The 18,397-nt window shown below is 45.9% G+C and overlaps 1 protein-coding gene across 7 annotated transcripts in view; it reads left to right on the top strand.

Moving 5' to 3' along the window:
- Positions 1-18,397, top strand: part of slc12a7b (solute carrier family 12 member 7b) — a 76,060-nt gene that overhangs the window by 19,160 nt on the left and 38,503 nt on the right. The window contains exon 1 of one of the 7 annotated variants that reach the window (XM_086191975.1): positions 3,684-4,092. The exons of 4 other annotated variants lie outside the window; for them this stretch is intronic. In XM_086191975.1, coding sequence (XP_086048101.1) covers positions 3,972-4,092 — 121 coding nt within the window. In that variant the 5' untranslated portion in view covers positions 3,684-3,971. Of the gene's footprint in view, positions 1-3,683; positions 4,093-13,477; positions 13,682-18,397 lie in introns of those variants that run through there. 2 more of the 7 variants (XM_086191980.1, XM_086191979.1) reach the window with 2 other exon arrangements.

The raw sequence follows: 18,397 nt of genomic DNA, 5'->3' as shown, positions 1-18,397 counted from the left end.
CCAATCCCCTGAGTTCCCTTCAGGCTGTGCGTGTGGAAATCTCTTACTTTCACCCGTAAACATAGCTCTGAGTTCTACTGTTGTTTTTGATTTCACCTAACCTTTAAATGATCACCGATCCCAATCAATCGGGATTTTTTTTCCAATCACATTTCTTCCTCAAAGGCAATGGTTTCCCACCATCCTTCAAGTTTTTGAAAATGCGTTGGATAGCTCTTAACCCAAGTTAAGTAATTTCTGCAGTCTCCTGAAGTGTTTTCTCTGCCTGACGCTGCTGATTTGACCCTTCTCAAACAGACCAACATCTTTTCCACCACCACGGAATTTGTCCTTTCAGACACTTTTTTGTTTAAGAAATGAGAAGCTACTCATTGCATCAGCCAGCTGAAAGATAATCGCCCATGTGTAATTATCCAAAAGGAGGCTTGTACCTAGTTGCCCAGTTAAGTCCAGCTGGCGACTTCTCCTTGTCCAGGTTTACATAAACAGCGCCTGCACAAATATGTGCTTTTTCTGTTTTTGAATGCCAGTTCAAGTTTTCTGAGTTGAGAAATACGCATTTCAAATGTATCTGCAATTTGTGTGCATTTTTCCTGACAACCAAGCAAATAGACTCATGTTTTTTTAGAATAATGCATTCATTGCAGCTAAGCTAAGCTAACTAGCATCCAGCTGTCCAGAGGAGGCCTTGAGCTCTTTACCACACCAGAAAGGAGAGAGGGATATCAACTTCTGGCTCTGGCTTTAAAAATGATGGATATGAATGAATATTAAGCGTAGTTCCCAAAATGTTGCAGAGCAACCTTGTCAGCCAGATCTGGTCCAAACATGGGGGCTCTACCTCGGTTCAGGAGCTACTCCTCCAATGTCCAGACTCAAAAGTAATGAAGAGAAGTAATAGCAGGTCTACAAGGGATGTTGCTCTGCACTCCCCGGTAATCTGATTACATTCTTTTCCTAAGACTCGTCTGCAGCGACGGCTTTAGAATGAAATTATATGAAAACCAAAAAAAACCCCACTTTGTACACCTTGTTTGAGACTCCATCAATCAGAACGTGGTTAACAAGTGTGAGAACTGCGTATGTCACATTGAGTATGCAGTCTGACTGGCTGACAAACAACAATACACTGCTTCCATTGTGTATTAAACTCACTCATGAAAGGGTAAGTGTTCCCCAGGCCTGATTCACGGACCGTCGCTGAGACGCAGTCAGACTGTCTGGCCACTTAATCAGCAAATACCAGTTACATCACTGCTCATCCACTGAACAGGAAACAGATGAGTGCTGGCTCTGTTACCATCGTACCACATAAGAGTTTATGAGCCTTGTTAGATCACATCCTGGAACTGAGCCTCCTGTCTCTGTGACGTGAGATTGGGACAATAAGTCTTAAGATACCCTAAACATCAGGGGCCCTATGTAAGGTCCACGTCCAGGACACTGAGCTCAAGTGAATTTGAGGCGTGTCCAATTCATTCATATCTGCTCACTGGTGCCTATTCTGCTGCTTCTCTGGACTAGCATAGCTGGTTATTTGTGACACACACGTCTGCTTCACTCGAGAGCTGCAACTGATGATTCACTTCATAGTCTATTAATGTATTGCTTAATGATGGGATTCAATGATAAATTTGCTGATTCGATCATGAATTGCATAATTGTCATTGTTTCAATTTAGCTTGAGGTCGCTATGCTAAATTGACATCAAAGAGGAATAGTTTTAAAATGTGGACTCCAAATCCTCTCAGACTTTTACTCCCAGAGGTGTTAGACTTGCATCAGCTACCACTCTTACGTCACTATGTTTGGTGTACCAGTTCACTTGTGGTCTCTAACGCCAGAGATGCCATATTGGATCAGAATATCTGAATAGGCTTCAAATTCTGGCGATATTGACTGATCAGATATTGCAATGTTGGCGCTGATCCAGGTTCAGGTTCGCTCTCCGTCCCACAGCTTTTACTGGACCATGATACGAGTTGAATGGTTTAGTGATATTGTTCACGCGCCCCAGATCAGCAAAGATGCGCAGGACTCACTCCTTAGCTTAGCGACATTAGCTCTGGAATCAAACAATATTTAATGAAGCTCCACAACATGGGGAATACATGATTTGTGGCCAACTAATTATTGATCAGCTCTACTACGACTGATCGGTGGACTCACTGATCCCCCAAGTGCTACCAGCCAGAAATAAATGAGCAAATAACTCAACGTAGCTGCTGCCACAACTTGCCAGCCCAATGGAAGCTAATTCTAATTCTGACTGCATCATAAGGAGTGAAGCTTGCTAGGATATTCCAGGTATTCATGCAAATGTCAAAAAGTTCAATTGATATTGAAGTGAAATTTATGGTTCTCAGAGCTGCAGCATGAGTCCCCTGGCTGATCTGATGTCATGGTGCTTGACTGGAGGGAGCATCAGATGTTTTGCTAGTGACTTCACGCAATATTTTAAGGATTATTTACAGCCTCTGCTCACTACATGCCTCACACCTCATGAAACCATCAGACCACATTAGTCTTGTGTGTGTGTTTATCACCTTCCATGTTACTGGATTATTCACAGAGGTCAGGAGGTAAAGTAGAGCTACCACAAAGTTTCCATGAGCTGCAAAGGCTGAAGAAGGTTGTATGGTTCATCTCAAGGGGCTTATTGTCTGGAAGTAACTGCTAGTAAAAGAGAAAACGCCTTCCTGTAAGTTGGTCACTGTGTCTGCCGGTCTTCTGTCTTCTGCTCCACCTCCTCCCTTTCCTATTTCCTGCAGCCCCCGCCCTGCTGTGGACCGTATTGATCTCATACGTCGTCACGTTGAGAGACTAAAAGGAGAGAATGGGCGGCTCGTGCTTGATGGAACTCCTGTTGTTCTCTAACTAAATGGAACAAGAGAGTGACTTCATGCTGGAGGATGTGTACATCTGCCTTGATCTGGCTTCTCACCCTCAGGCTGTTTCTTTTCCCTCACACGGGAGGGGGTTGGTTGCTTGGAGTGAAACCAGGAACTTGTATCACTCTCTGTGCACTCTTCACCCTGTGGAAATGACTGAGCCAGTGTTGATGTCTGCAGATGAGTTCCAAAATGAGCAGAAATGCACAGTGGCTGGTGAATGTACACAAGCTGGAAGTCCACACCGAAGGCAGGGGTGTGACAGTGTACCACAACTGCAGTGGCACGTCTGGTGTTTGAATGAACAGGCAGATGTTCTGGTTTCTCCCTCACGCATGAGCTGATGTTTGACTTTCTCACGAATATGTCCGTCCTTCAGACTTTAGTAAAGAAGGGAGAGCCAGCATGGTGGGCTGCTACATACAGACACACATACTGTGTGTTCGAATTTTCATGTGTGTAAGCCATCTATATGTGTGAATGTCGATAACTAGTGTCTTAAAATTAGCCCCGCCTTCCTTGACTGCAGGAGGAGTCAAATAACACTGCATAGGAAGTGAGGAAATGTATACGTGTGTGTTAGTTTGTGAGAACCCGAGCAGCAGCTCTGGACTTCCTCGTTTCTCATTGTTTGTGAGACAGCGACATTTCTGAGCAGGGAAACTGCCCTCAGGCACACATGCATCCTCTCCTACACACGCCCTCATATGCATGTCATGTTTTTCAGAAAGTGTGTGTTGGTTCTGCCCCCCATTGGGAGGGGCAGACCTGCTGTTCCTTATTTGGATAGTTGGGGCAGGAGGTTACACGGCAGTCTCCTAGCGATAGAAGCAAAACTCAGAAGTAGAACCCGACGTGTGCCCTGAAAACAAAAGAACACCGTGTGTCTGAATGAATGAAAATAACACACGACTGAAATCAAGAGCAAGAAGGAAGGTGAGAGGGGGAGCTGCGCAAAGTAGGAAGAGAGAGAGAGAGAGAGGGAGAGGAGCAGAGAGAGAAAGAGAGGGAGGAGAAAGGACAGGCAGAGATAAGAGTTTGACAAACAGGAGGCATTGAGAGGAAGCACATGGTGTAAAAATGCCCACCAACTTCACGGTGGTCCCGGTGAAGGACAACGCAGGAAAGACAAAGAAGACAAATCAAGAGGAAGATGTGGATGACAGCAACGTCCTGAAAGAGGAAGAGGAGGACGCCACAGGTGGGGGCAGTTGTTTTTAAGCTCCGGCTTCATGGTGATTCAGATAAATATGTTTGTCAAGCTGCTTTTACGCTTTATTTGGCTGCTTCCGCCCCTCAGGGACATCAGACCGGCCTCTGAAACTTTTACACCTCAGATTTTCTTTTCTGTTGGGACAGTAGGAAGAGAGGAAGTCTCTGGAAAGTTCCAGTATTCAGGATCCAGTCTGAACTGACCCAATGTGCATGTGTTGTACATGTTTATGTTTTGTTTGGTGTGGGTGGATAAAGTGATGGGAGGATAGTGTGTCAGGGAGACTGAAATTCAGGGATTGTTTTTTCAGTGCAGCACTCGTGAGATGAGGGTTTACTCACACGCTGCTCACAAGAGTTTGACGGGAATTTTCAAAGTTTCCCCTTTGGCCTGAATCTCTTTCCTACATTCCTTTATTTAACTCCGTCCGTACACATGCCGCCGCTCATCTACATATTTCCATTTATGTTTTTTTACACGGTCCTCCATATTGTCAGTTTCCCTCGTTGTAACAAAGTGCCAACACGTATGCTCTAATTGGAGTGGCCGTGGCTTTGGTCTGCTAGCATCTCTCCCTGTTGATTACCATCGGCATGTAACCTCCAGCGCAGCACAGCCCTCCAAGACCTTGCAGTGAACCTCGGGCTGTAACAAACAAGTGCTTATCAAAATGTCTTCGTAAAGGCTTCACCTCCTGAATGACGCATATCCCTGTGCCAACCCTGCTGAACCTCAGCAAGTAAATACATCATCTCAGAAAGTGAACGACAGCAAATAGGATGCAAATGAGGCGGCCGTGACTGCACTTTTGGAAGCCTGATGAATGAATGTGAAGTGATTAAAAACCTCACCTTGTGAACTTTAACCTACTACTTTGAATGCTTTAATCCTGAAACCCACAAAAACGTTCCCCTTTTTTCCATCTTGTGTTACAACACACAGACAGACCCCAGCAGATGGATTTCGTGGTGGAGCGTTTGTTCATGCAGCTCCAGCTGGCGGTGAGGTTGATCTGCACCTATCTGGAGGCACTCATGGAAGGGTCATGGAGTGCTTATTTAAACAAACTCCTCTCCAACAGTCTATATTTTTTCCAGGCTGTTGTTAGTGAAGTTGCTGCTTTTATAGAACTTCACATGGTGCTCAGCAAATCAGATCCCAGTATTTAATTTCTGCTGCGGCGCTGTAATTACGGCTGCATGCTGGGTCTGATTTTACAGACTGCTGGACTGCAGAGAGAATGGCATTTACTATGATGGTCACACAGCAGCAGGCTTCGGCCTCTCTTCTCTCTAGCTGCTGGTTTGAAGTGTGGAGCTTCGACTGCTGTGGCTCAAGTTCATTCTGGGAGCGAAATGTAAACGTGATCCTATTTGATGAGAGCGGTGTTACGTGATTCAAGAAGGAAGATCCGGGATAACGAAAACACCGTTGGCTCATGAGCATGTCGGATAGCGTGGACTAATGTCAAATAGCACTTACTGTTATTGATTAGCCTGCTGGCTGGCTTCCCGTTGGCTGAGTGGGGGGAGGTGAAACCCCACCCCTTTGCTGTAATGTAATGGACCCCGTCTCTCATTGGATTTTAGTTCCCTCTTTCCGGTTCAAGGTTCTATCTCTGTACTCATTGCTTATTTCCCCTCTGAGTAGGGTTGGTGTCTCAGCTTACTCACCGCTTCTCCTCAATATCTTAAGCTGCAGCAGATACAGACAAACTTTTATTTTTAGAGAATGACCAGGCAGTAAGACGTTCACAAGCTCAGCAGAAAGCTGCCTTCGTCCGTTTTAACCCAAAAGAAGAGCTCGGCTTGCCTTTAGTCAACAAAACCATCTGATAAGTGTTTTTGTGACCTCAGTTGTTAAAACAACAGAAACCCAGTTGATTGTTGTTGTCACTCACTGCAGATCTTACCATGACCATTATCATGCTTCAGATTGGCCCTGGGGAGGTAAAACTGCTCCTTCCAGTGGACCAGAAGGTTCCTGTCAGCTACTGTCACATTCCAGGAGAACGTCCCCTTCCAAAACCCCAGAGTCTTCTCTGGGCTGTAGCGATGTGTTTGATATGCTAATGCTGTGATTAGCTTTAGCTTTAAACTTACTCTCCCCAGTCACTTGTGTCCAAGTCCAGTTCATTTTCAGTGTGCGCCCTCCTCCCTGCCTGCTGCTCATAACTTTGTCCTCCAGCATGAGAGGTTTCGGCCTCGTATCTGATTGGGTTTGTCAACGGTAGTCGTGTCCTGATCCTCTGACTCAAGCTGATCCTTACTGAATTTAAGGCTCCTGAAACAAACTAAACCTCCAGACCACCTTTTTCCAATAATACCAGTGTATTTAGTGTCACTGGATGGTTTTGTGGATTGATTCAAAGCAAAAATACTGAAGTCTGTATGTTGTCAATATACATGGCGACTGAGTGGTTGAGACCTGGTTATTACTGGAGAATTCAGTTTTTGGCTGATCTGGTGGTCAGTGATGTAATTGGGCCGGCTCTCTTAACCCATCCCTACTCTTTTGTCTTTTTCAAAATCATGCAGTGGGTGATGCAAGGCTCAGTTGTTCTGTTGAAAGCAGATATAATATCATTTGTTTTGGGAAGGTAAACGTTGGACACGTGTCTCTGTTTTGTAGGGCGGACGTGTTGGTGACGGTTCTCCCTCATCCAGGTCACGGTTCTTCTTTTTCACAGCACTTCAGAATTAGGGTGGACATACTTTCAACAGTGCTGCTAAGGGGAGTGATGGCAGCATCAGTAGGGGAGGGCGGCAAGGGCTGGTTTGGGAGGGGAGGGGAGGGGAGAGGCCTGAATGTTCCGAGATGCTGTGGAACGCGGCTGAGGTCGAGATTGAAGCAACAGTTCAGTGCAGCCCAACAACTACACTTTGGCCACGTTGAATTCCTTTTTAAGCTTCACCAAAGAGTTATTTCAGCTTATTTTTATTTGAGGTTTCAGTGGTTGCAAAGGTGGTGACTCACTTTCATAAGCTGCTAGCTAAACTAAAGCTAATTGGGTTGCTTAGTAATGCTGCCCTGATGGAGTGAAGAAGAAACCCTGTGTGTTGTGAGCAGGTGAGCATACCTAGTGCGTGTCATCTGTCCTGGCCATGTGTTTCCTGTTTATTTCAAGTGGCTGGTTCTGTTTAAGTCTATTTGTCATGCTTTTCTCTCCCTCCCTCTTGTGCTGCTCACTCTGACTTCGCCTCTGTTGCACTGCCATGAAGCTGCTTTATTTAGCGAGAGGTGCTACCATCTTTCAGTCCAGTGTGACTTTTTAGTGCGGCGTAATTCAACTTCCCAGTCACCATTGTGTCAATTATTGCTTGTGTTCACACTGTAAAAAGTCTATGAGACAAAAACAACTTTTATAACCGAGGCTAATGAGGTTTCCACATCAGTACCAGTCCCATTATTGTTCCAGTGGTTTCAGCCAGGATGGAGCCTATAACTTGCTGGTATGGTGGATGGTATGTCCAGGCCATGTCCCAGGTCCAGGTTTCAGGTGTATACCCAGGGAGACCTCCACTACTCTGGGTCTTATCAGAGAAGTGCAGCATGTGTTCAGTGTGGCCCTGCAGCGTTGCTTGAATCTGTTTGTGTTGGCTGCCCCACTTGGCTTGATCTGCATTGTAGCCGTTCACTGATATTTACCTTTACAAATCTCCGCTCTGCCTTTTGTAGCTTGGCGCTTTGAGTCGTCGTAGTGTAGTCACACCAAGAGCTTTTAGGGCACAGAAAGATCTAGTCGGGTTGTTCAAGGTGAGACATTTTCAAGTCTCACCTGAGATGAAACTCACATGACATCTCAAATTATCTGCAGCCGCTTTTATCTGCCAGAGGAGCTATTAAGCCGTAACCTCTGTGTGTGTGTGTGTGTGTGTGTGTGTGTGTGTGTGTGTGTGTGTGTGTGTGTGTGCGTGTGCGTGTGTGTGTGAGTGAAACGACTGTGTTTTACAATCTTTAGCAGTTCTGCCAAATGATCATTTTCAGTCCTGTTGTTTAGTCAGGGCTTCTGAGTCTGCTGCTTCCTATTTCCTGTTCACTGATCACCCCCCACCCCCACCAGCTTCCCAGCTCTCAATATGGTGTGTCTGATAAGACGGTGACCAGTAGGCATGCAGGTTAGTGCTTTTTTAAATGCCTCCCTCTTTTTTTCCTCTCTCTGTCTGCTTACTTTTCCATGTGGATTCACATTTCCAAAGCAAGTTACTGTGAGCTGCTCCTCGCCCTGGTCTCTGCAGTGTGTTTACAGCGTCACGTTCAGAGGTGATTAACAAGCAGGAATAAGACTCCATGTTTCAGCCTGGCATACCCACCAACAACCCCAGATGATCGTTATCTTCCACTATGAGCCGTTACAGTAGTTTAAATTCCTGATTAAAAGTGGATGTGAAATTTGCTGATTGATGCCAGACAGATGACAATAAAGGCATTCTATTCTATTCTATTCTTCTACATGAGTGACTTTGCCAGTGGAATCATCAGCAAACCAGTAAACATGATTTAAGTAGCTCTTGGTAAAAGTCTGGTTAGAACCACACTGCATTTGGCAGCTGTAAACTGCCCCCATCCTTGGATGTGGTCAACACCGTCAGCTATTAGCCGCCTCACTTGCACACACACACACACACTCACACACACACACACACACACACACACACACACAAAGTGAGGAGCCTCTATTTTAGGGATTTCATTCACACACATGTATACGTTGAGTGGAACAGAATTACAGTATTAAATAGGGGAAATGTATGAAAGTGAAGCCACGAGGCGATGTACTCACCACAAGTTAGTTCAGAAATCTTTGAAGAGGCTGAGTGTGAGAGCAGAACCAACTTGGAGATGTTGAAGTAGTTCATTTTGGACCATTCTGAGGATCACAGTTCCCTAAATGTCTGCCAGCAACAGCCGACACTTTTAATGCTTAGCTTAGCAATTTTATGTTTTAGGACAAGGTTATAAACATGAATTAATTAATCTGTAACTCCGCCGTATCCCTGCATGGGCTGATTGGCCGCCTATATTCCTGACTAGTTCTCTAAAATCTAAATTCTGTCACAAATCGCTGCTCAACCAATTTATTCTGGCATGTAAAACAGTTCCGAGGCACGCAGACTGCTGGGATTGGAGTGTGTTGCTGCAAGTAGCACAAGATTTTCAGCCCTGAAAGACTCCGTAAAAAGCAAGAAAATCAATTCAGACTGTAAATGGTGTGATATGTTTGAGATTTTATTTTTGGACCATGTTGCAGAGCGCTCCCAGGCTGTACTGAAAGCACGCTGAGGGATACCAGTCAAACTGTGATGGAGGAGGTTTTGAATGGTCAGACAGTGAGACCATCTAGAGCAGTGGCTCCCAAACCCCAGGCCACAGACCGGTGCCAGTCGGCGGGTCTTTTGGTGTCAGGCCACGCAGAAAGAATAAATAACTTATGTTATTTATTATCTGAGTCTGAACAAGGTTTTATTTTGTAAAGACAGGATTCTCTCAATTATATCCGTCTATGTCTCTCTCTTGACACGTCAAAAAAACAAATTTCTTTGGAAAACTTCTTTGCAAAGGAGAAAAGGCCTATGACTCTTTTTTTTTTTTTGAGGAAAAGACTGAGCCCGAGCCTTCGTTCGCCCAGCTGGTCCATGATCACCTGTCTTTTGCTTTTAAGAGTTTGAGCGCTACTTCCCAACCACAGAAGGCCCACAAACCTTCAAGGAAGGGATATGCGACCCATTTGTCAACAAACCAGATGAATCCAGCACGTGCATGCTAGGGAGGATCAACTGCTGAGGATCGCAAATGACGGCGGCCTTAAAAGTACAACTCTGCTGGTGTTCTGGATTAAAGTGACGGCAGAAAACCTGAGATCACCGCAACAGCACTGACAACCCTGTTGCCATTTCCAGCATCCTATCCGTGTGAAGCCGGGTTTTCTGCAGTGACAGCAACCAAAACTAAATGATGACGGAGTAGACTGGACACCAGCAACCATTACTCCCAGATACTCGTAGAACAAGCTCAGGCCTCCCACTGGTTCAGCGTCGCAGTGAGTTGTATTTTTCATGCGCTTCATTTTTGTTTTTGTGTTGTATCTTACTTTGAAGCTGCGTTTAAACGTTACCATAGCGGCCAGAGTGTTGAGGGCAGCGAGGATGTCGACTCATGTGAAGCTGTTGGCGCGATGTTACAAGGGTGCTGCTTATAAGGATGCATACAGGTACACAGTGGATTCACACTTATTATTATTTTCAGAAAAAAAACACAGTTTTTATGCCGGCCGTATCATTTTATTTTGTTGTATTTCTCCGCCTCACCATAAACGCCGGTCCATTAAAATACCGTCTGACACTAAACCGGTCCATGGCGCAAAAAAGGTTGGGAACCTCTGATCTAGAGAAGGGCGGACCTGCCGGTGTGTGTGTGTGTCTGTGTGTAATTTATCCTCAAGTGTTAACCTGTTGTTGTTGCGAACGGTCACTTCATATCATTTGCAGGGATTTTGACTGCTTACGGCGCTGACGCATGGCATGAACATTTCCAACTGAGTGTGTATTTTCAGGATCATGTGCCCCAGGAGTCTGAGTGTGTTTGGGTCTTTGGTACTTGGGCCAGGTACCTGCAGTGCTAACAGCATATTAACGTGTCCACAGCTGCTGTGGGTCCAGGTGGTGGATGGTCATGAGATAAGTCACGAAAGACGTCACAGTAGAACCCAAAGTTTTTCGTCTCATCTCTAAACGGATTTTGTTCTTCTTTGTTCCCATCTTGTTGTCAGCATCAGTCGTCATACTTCCTGCTGAGTCTTTAACCGGCTGAGTGCATCAGTGGCCTTTATTTTACCTCCTGTCGTCAGCAGAGGGCACTGCTGCTCGTCCAAACTATGTTATGCAGCTTTAAGGATTCAGGTGGAAGCAGCACTGACGTTGATCCCAGTGACCTCGGCTGACCCTGATGACGTACTCTCACTGGTTCTCAGACCCGTCCACATACATTTGCTTTTCATACATGACGTGTTAAAAGATTTGTTTTTGCCACGCTGGTTTTCTCCTAAAGCTAATCAGTACCTCATGACTGGTTGAGTCACTCAATTTCTGTCAGACTGATTCGGTGTCAGGATCGCCTCCATCACTGATGTTTTAACACGGTTCAGCCTGCCAGTATCACTCATCGCTCCTTCCTTTCGGTCCCACTCGCCATGCTGGGTGTTGCATAACGGCCAGTGTTGTTTACCTGAAGGGTTTAAAGGCTTAGGATATCATTAAGTGCAACGCACAGACACAGATAAAATAGCTAGAACAGCAGCCATCTGACATGAAACCAAGTGGAGCTTGATACTCCTAAATCCTGCTTACTGTGAGATTTGATAGCCCCTCTTTAAGCTCTGCCTTGACACATCTGTCAGTTTAATGATGCCTTCAGCAGATGTTCAGTTTATCTTCTCACTGGCTGGCGAGGCTTCGGTGGACGTCACAGCCGATGATTTCATCATCAAATCACTTCTCTTTGCTGATGTTGAATTATTATATCATGCATCCTACATTACTGGGTGCATGTTTTTATCCTCAGTGAGTGACTGATCTCTGGGGACTTCATAGGTTCCACCTCTTCTCATCCACGGCCCTGGAGCCACGGCTCTCCTCAGTAACCGTCAGTCAACACCCTGGAGATGGAGCGTCCCCCACCGACAGGCAGCCTGAGGCCAGGAGACGGCAGAAGAAATACAGGCACAAATGTATCAGCAGCTTCTAAGCCATTACTTCCTCTCCCCTGCAGCCTCAACATGGCTGCTGCTTTATAAAAAGTTCAGGATTAGTCTAATCTGGTTAAGTGATTAGTGCCCACTTCACATGCTCTAAGACAGACAGATTAATGGGCAGCAAAGACAAAGGTGGGGTCGTACATCCGAGGGCTCGTCACAGCATCAGGGTAGAGCGTCTCACTGGACTCAGACCAGGGGTCATCATGCAGAGCTGCACTGAAGCTCCCCACAGACACATGCAGTGACTACGGGTGCGTGGCAGTGAGGGCTTGGCTTTTTTATTTTTTGCATTTTTCATTTTGAAACCAGACGTCGGCTTGTAGCTGATCTTTACAGATGGAAGAATGTATTGATTTTTACACTCTGTCCACTCTGGCCCTTGTCCTTATTTTCCAGATGATTTGGAAAAGCTGTCAATCATATATTAGTGCATTGTTTCCTTATTATGCAAAAACACAGCTAAACCCACCAGTATGACCCAAAATAATGACCAGTATCTGCTGATGTGACTGTGCAGCCCAGTCGTCAGTTTTGATTTCATGTCAGAAAAATGTTTCCGACAGAAAACTCACTGTCCTAAATATTGGAGACGAATGCTATTATGCTTTATATTTTAGCACAGCGACCACCTTTGAAATCAGTGTTTATTATTCAATATTCATGAAATAAGTGATTCTTGTATGTGTGTGTTGAAGTCATATTTGCGACATGTAGTGCTTGAATGATAAGTAGATCCATTAATAACCCAACTAAAGTAATCTGACCACCTCTGTGGTACCGGGATGGTTTTAGTCTTCAGCTCCAGCTGCACTCGCCGGAGGGTTCCCTGAGGTTTGGGCCGCCTCCTCCAGGTCTATGGTGATGGGCATTCTGGCTTTTCACTGCCTGAGCTGGTAATTGATTCATCAGAAAAATAATCACCAGATATCAGGCCTCGGTGATGTTCACCATAATGGTGTTGTGTCGTGTGCGAGCATTGAAAGTGTTGACATTGGAGGGTTGAGGATGGCTCCGTTTCTGTCCTGTGGGCTCTCCGCTCGCTGATCGATTGCCATCTCCACCTGTGTCAGGAGGACAGATCGTAAATGAAGCTGCTCACCCAGCAGCACCTGGGCTTTAAAATAGTGCCCAGTTATTGATTGTGTGTCAGGTTCTAGTTTGGACAGCAAATGTTTTCTTAGCTTGCAGCACCACAAGCTGCCAAAACTGTATTTGGGGAAAAATGCAGTTTTTGCATGAAATTATCTCACTTGTTTGAGTTTCTTCTCACTGTGTCATCACTGCACTACATGTGCATCCATCCATCCACCGCTCTCAAGCCACGCCCCCTAAAGCTGCCTATCTTTGCTTAACTATTGCTTACTATTGCTCCACTCTGTTCCCTCGCTTTCTTTGCTCCTCCCACCTCATGTATGTGTTCACACATGCACGCTCAAGTCTCAGTGTATGTGCAGCAGGGATCAGAGGGGTGTGTGTGTGTGTGTGCGCGCGTGCGTGTGTGTGTGATGTCTCGGTGGGAGGGTAAGGGTGCTTTGTGATGCATGGCTGATGCCGCTGACATCGTCATCGCAGTCCACTGTACACACACACAAATGGACATACACACACACACACACACACACACACGGTCACAGAAATAGCTGATCCTCACATTATCCACACAGCACAGGCAGCGTTCCTGACTTCTGCACCTCACTAGCAATATCTCTATACTTTGGACCCCATTACTGGAGTTTCCCAGGGACTACTGTTAGGACCCCCCTCCAGCCCACTTTTCAGCCCCGCTCCTAAAGATGGAGCACAGGGGAAGCACTCGTCGGAAGGGTATGTTGTGTTTTTTAATACTCCTTGAGTTGCCCTTTTAACAGCACCTCTCTCCATATTGTTTAGTTTATAAATAAGGCAGTTTTCCTCTCTGGTGTTTCTTGCTCTTGTGATGTTTGTTGTGGTTGAACAGGCTGTAGTGAAGGTGCACCTGATCACAGCTAGTTGTCCCTCGTCGATTCTCTTCAGCATAAACTGTTCCACCAGTGATGAATCTGCCGTTAATGGGGCTGATGGGTTGTTGTATCTGTCTAAGTGGTGGAGAGATATTGTGCTGATAGGACACACACACACACACACACACACACACACACACACACACACACACACACACACACACTCAGATGTCATTGTTAGGTATTTGAATGAGTCACAGTCCTTAATACGTTTGCTCTGCCCGCTAAGGCTGACAAATGCTGCATGTAAATGAAACAATTTCAGTCTTCAGTTTTTGTCTCTACTGCGTCCTAACCATGGATATGTGAATGCTACTTGTTTGTACATGTACCTCGACCTCATGAATTTGACTTCTGACTGGCAGTACCTCCAGATCCTAGTGTCTTATGTGTCCCCCCCCCCACACACACACACACACTCTCCCTTCCTGTCTTTGTACAATGAGCCATGAGTTAACTCCAGCAGTGTTAGGCAGCTTACAGCACCGTCACAGCGTGCAGCTTAGTGGTTTATAAATAGGATGCATGCTTGGTCATTTATCACCACAGTGACCGGAGGAGCTCACCTCACCATTAGCATATCCTCGGTGTCTCTCTACCTGAAGGAGAACCAGAACTGAACCGTTTGCTTTGTGCTGATGAATTCTGACCCGCCCGCCGTTGGGTGTGTTCATCCGTCCTGTGCTGTCAACATTCCAGGGGAAGTGGTTCATGGTTCCACTGGTGACAGAAGGACTGACAGCTGTCTTCACTAATAACCGACAGGCTCAGGGAATCCCGCTCCCTTATGTAAGGTGATGGACGGACTGTGATGTAAAAGAATGCTCTTTAAACCCCACACGGAGGGACAGGGTTCAGACCAGAGTATTTTCAGTCAGCGCTGCTCCTGACTGCTCGCCTGCAGTCACTCGCCACTGGCTGAAACACAAATAGGTGGTTTGCTCAGCTAACACCATACAAATGTAAGAACTAATTGATACAAATTGCAATTTAAATTGCAGCGTATCAATAAAACACAGTTAATGTGTAATAGTTTTGCTCATGAAAGGCCTGGTTTCTGTGACATGCGATCACTCACTGCTTAAACCTCTAAACAGCACCGGAAGTTGGCTAAACTCCTCTGAAGGAATCATAGTTACATCTTGACTATAGTTGGTTGGATGACAAAAGCAGCATCTGACGTTTCTACCTGTCTTGTAGAAAGTTCCAGAGCTCTCTGTTCATTCATTTCCTGAAACACTGCCTGTCCTCATCACCAGGGTTCTTGGTACACCAGCTACGGGTCCTCAGGGTCCTCACGATGAGTGAAGTGAGACGAGTCTCTGCAGAATGATGCTTTTGCTTTGGCTCTGTGGTGCAGTTGTAAAATGATCCGGAACACACGGGACAATGATGTGTCTCAGTCAGACCGGACAAGACTGAGATGGACCGTCACTGTCAGATTGTGTGCTGAGCTAAGACCTAAGGGGGTCTGCTACTAGTGAGTGGGGCGGCCTTCAACACATCCCTACTCACTGTACCAAGGTGTTCTCCAGCACGAGCTTCAGGGAACGTGAGGGAAGGAGGGTTGGTTCATGGTGAATGCCTCTACTTTTGCTCCCCCTCTGACAAAGTCATCATCTACCGCTCCATACCACAGGGAGGCTCCTCGCACCTGCACATGGGACATGTAAGAGCCCACATAGACCAGTACTTCCCATCACATCCACCTGCACTCATTCATCAACCATTACGCAGGAGGTTTCACCTTTTCTACACCGATCAGTGGGTTCCTTCAGCATTATAACACAGGGTCACAGGGATGAATTCTGACACCCAGAAATTAGTTGCTGAACATCCGGTTCCCTGGGCTCCAAGTCAGTGTCTTTTTACTTAAATACTGAAATAAGGAACAGAAGCTTAAGACATTTTAACATTTTGTACAGCAAGAAATAGATGAATAAATATGACACTTGTGTTTGCGAACAAGCGTCTAACTACTGAGGTTGTGGAGGTCATTAATGGTCATCAGGGTGCAAACAGAAGAAGCCTAAAGCTTAGTAGCGGTGACACTGAAGTCATGTGACTGTGGTGTGATTCCTTCATAGGCTAATGTTAGCTTAGTAATGCTAACCATTGCAATGAGGTTTCCAGCATCATCAAAGCAATTCATTCATAAAGAGACCTTGATGAACTAAACCTGGAAGGCTAACAATCTTCCAAATCATCGTGGTTGAGGAACCTATGGAGACGGTCACTTCCTGTCGGACTACAAAGTTACATCACCCCCTCCTTGCACTCTAGTCCTGCCACAAATCAATGACAGAACCCAACAGAAAATGTGAAAGCAGAAATCATTTCATTTGGCTAACAGCTGAGTATCGTGAGACTGATCAACCACACGCACGCACACACACACACACGTGCGCGCACACACTCAGTAGCTCTCAGAATAACCTGTTTGCCGTTCATCGATGATTTACCAGCAGTTGCTGGACAACAGCAATGTGTGGAGTTGTGTTTTTGGCCACCTGAGGGTGGTGAATGTGTTGTTGGACTTCCTTCGCTGGTGATGTCACACCAAACTGTAAAAAAGCCAACTGGTTCAATACGCATAGCAACAGCAAGTTGTTGGTTCCTCAGGGACACTGAAGATGGCCCGTGTGTGTCTGCTCACTCACACAGGCAGAGGTGGCTCATTGACTCCAGCTTTTCTTGGAATATTTTCTTGATTATTTTCTAAATAAAATTGACTGAAGCTTGAACTTCATGTCTTTTCCTGATAGGACACAGAATGACTTGGTATTAATCAGTAAATTGTATGAGTGTCAAAATGTTCGAAATGTTGTATTTTTTTGTATTTCAGAGCAACATACGGAAAAAGCTAAAACCCTGATGGGAACAGAACTGTGGATTTTGAGAACCCCAAGGTTGAAGGTGGGGTGACATCATAGGCTCCTGCTGCCCACACGCGGCCGGAGAGCAGACAGAGCGACTGCATTGAAGTCATCTGTGATTTAATTTGTTGATCAAACCGGATGAGGTCCACTGAGGCGCTGGTCGATGCGAATGACCAGATATTCACCATCGATGCAACCCTGACGGGACTGCAGAGGCCTCCCATTGGGTGAGCGTTCACCTCTAAATCTGTTCTAACGCCAACAGAAATTCAGTGACCACCGAATGTTTGATTTCAACCGACTGACAACAGAGTCACTTGCAGGTCAGTTTACAGGGAAAGCACCAGGATGTTGTATGGTCTTGGTTTAAATGTGTCTTTGAGGTAACAAGTATCTTACAATCAAGCTGGTAGAGACTGGTTTCAAAATACACGAAACTGAAAAGGAACCATTCAACACAGTGCGCAAGGGTCCAGGGTACCTGTTAACGGCAATGTTTCAGCTCCACAAGGAAGGAAAAGTTGCATTAGGTTCCACTCAGTGGACACACACACACACACATCCTGTTATTATGTTACTTATCAATTTCAGCTCAGTTTGAGGGTGTCTCGACCAGTGGGCTCACTGAACTGTGGCACCTCTGTTTGAGGTGAATTTTGTGCTGAAAAATGGGGAATCTGTGACATGGAAGAGTGATTCCCCATCGGGAGGAACGAGTCAATCATCTTTGACAACTTCCCAAAACCCAGTGGTTGACTGGATGGTTTGATTGCTGGCTGTGGTGCTGTCATGAGGGGTGCTGGGCTTCTGTATTCACTAACATGTGAAGTGAGCAGGTGAAGGGGGGGCAGTCACCAGAAACCAGATCCAGGCACTCTGCATGCAACCTATAAACATGTTACATTATAAGCAGCTGTTGAGTTATGGGTCTGATATGAGAGCTGCGTATTGGCAAGAGGCCGGTGACACGGATCAGGATCCTCTGGGCACAGTGCCTGGTTTTAGCTTATTTTAACAGTTTGCTCCCTTCATTGATAAAAGAAAAAGAAACAAACGCGAACAGTTCCTAAATCCTGAATGAAAGGGAGCAGAAAGAAGGAAAGAACAAACATTGGAGGGGAAAGATGTGGATGATGCCCATGGCGTCTGCTGCAGACAAGCTGGGCAACCTCGGCTGTGGCTGTCCATCAGCTGACCAGATCCAGTCGTCAGAGTAGCAAGCGGTCATCCTGAGTCGGTGATCAGCATTGCTGCTCTCCCTCTTCTACCCTCTGCTTGTTTTTATCCTAATTGCTGTGCTGACATTATGAGGTCAGTGCAACCTGTGATTGACTCTCAGGTGTGTGAATTAATCTGCAGCCACATCTGTTCCACTGGATGCACTGCTGCTGCTGGGTGCCTGCAGGGTAACGCTGCTGCCTCAGGTGCTCTCAGGTGCCCTTGGGTGCCCTCAGGTGCCCTCGGGTGCTCTCAGGTCCACTGTGTTTCCAGACTGTTCTAACATGGCACATTTTACAATTTCCTGGATCTCACTGGAGGCAGCTGCAGTGTGTGTGTGTGTGTGTGTGTGTGTGTGTGTGTGTGTGTGTGTGTGTGTGTGTGTGTGTGTGTGTGAGAGAGAGAGAGAGAGTCCATGTCAATGTCACTCAGTGAAAATGCTG

Source organism: Aulostomus chinensis, chromosome 21 (assembly GCF_037954235.1).
Source record: "Aulostomus chinensis isolate RoL2024-O1b breed Wild chromosome 21, RoL_Achi_v1.0, whole genome shotgun sequence".
In the NCBI taxonomy this organism is placed as follows: Eukaryota; Metazoa; Chordata; class Actinopteri; order Syngnathiformes; family Aulostomidae; genus Aulostomus; species Aulostomus chinensis.
This window is presented reverse-complemented; position numbering and strand designations above follow the sequence as displayed.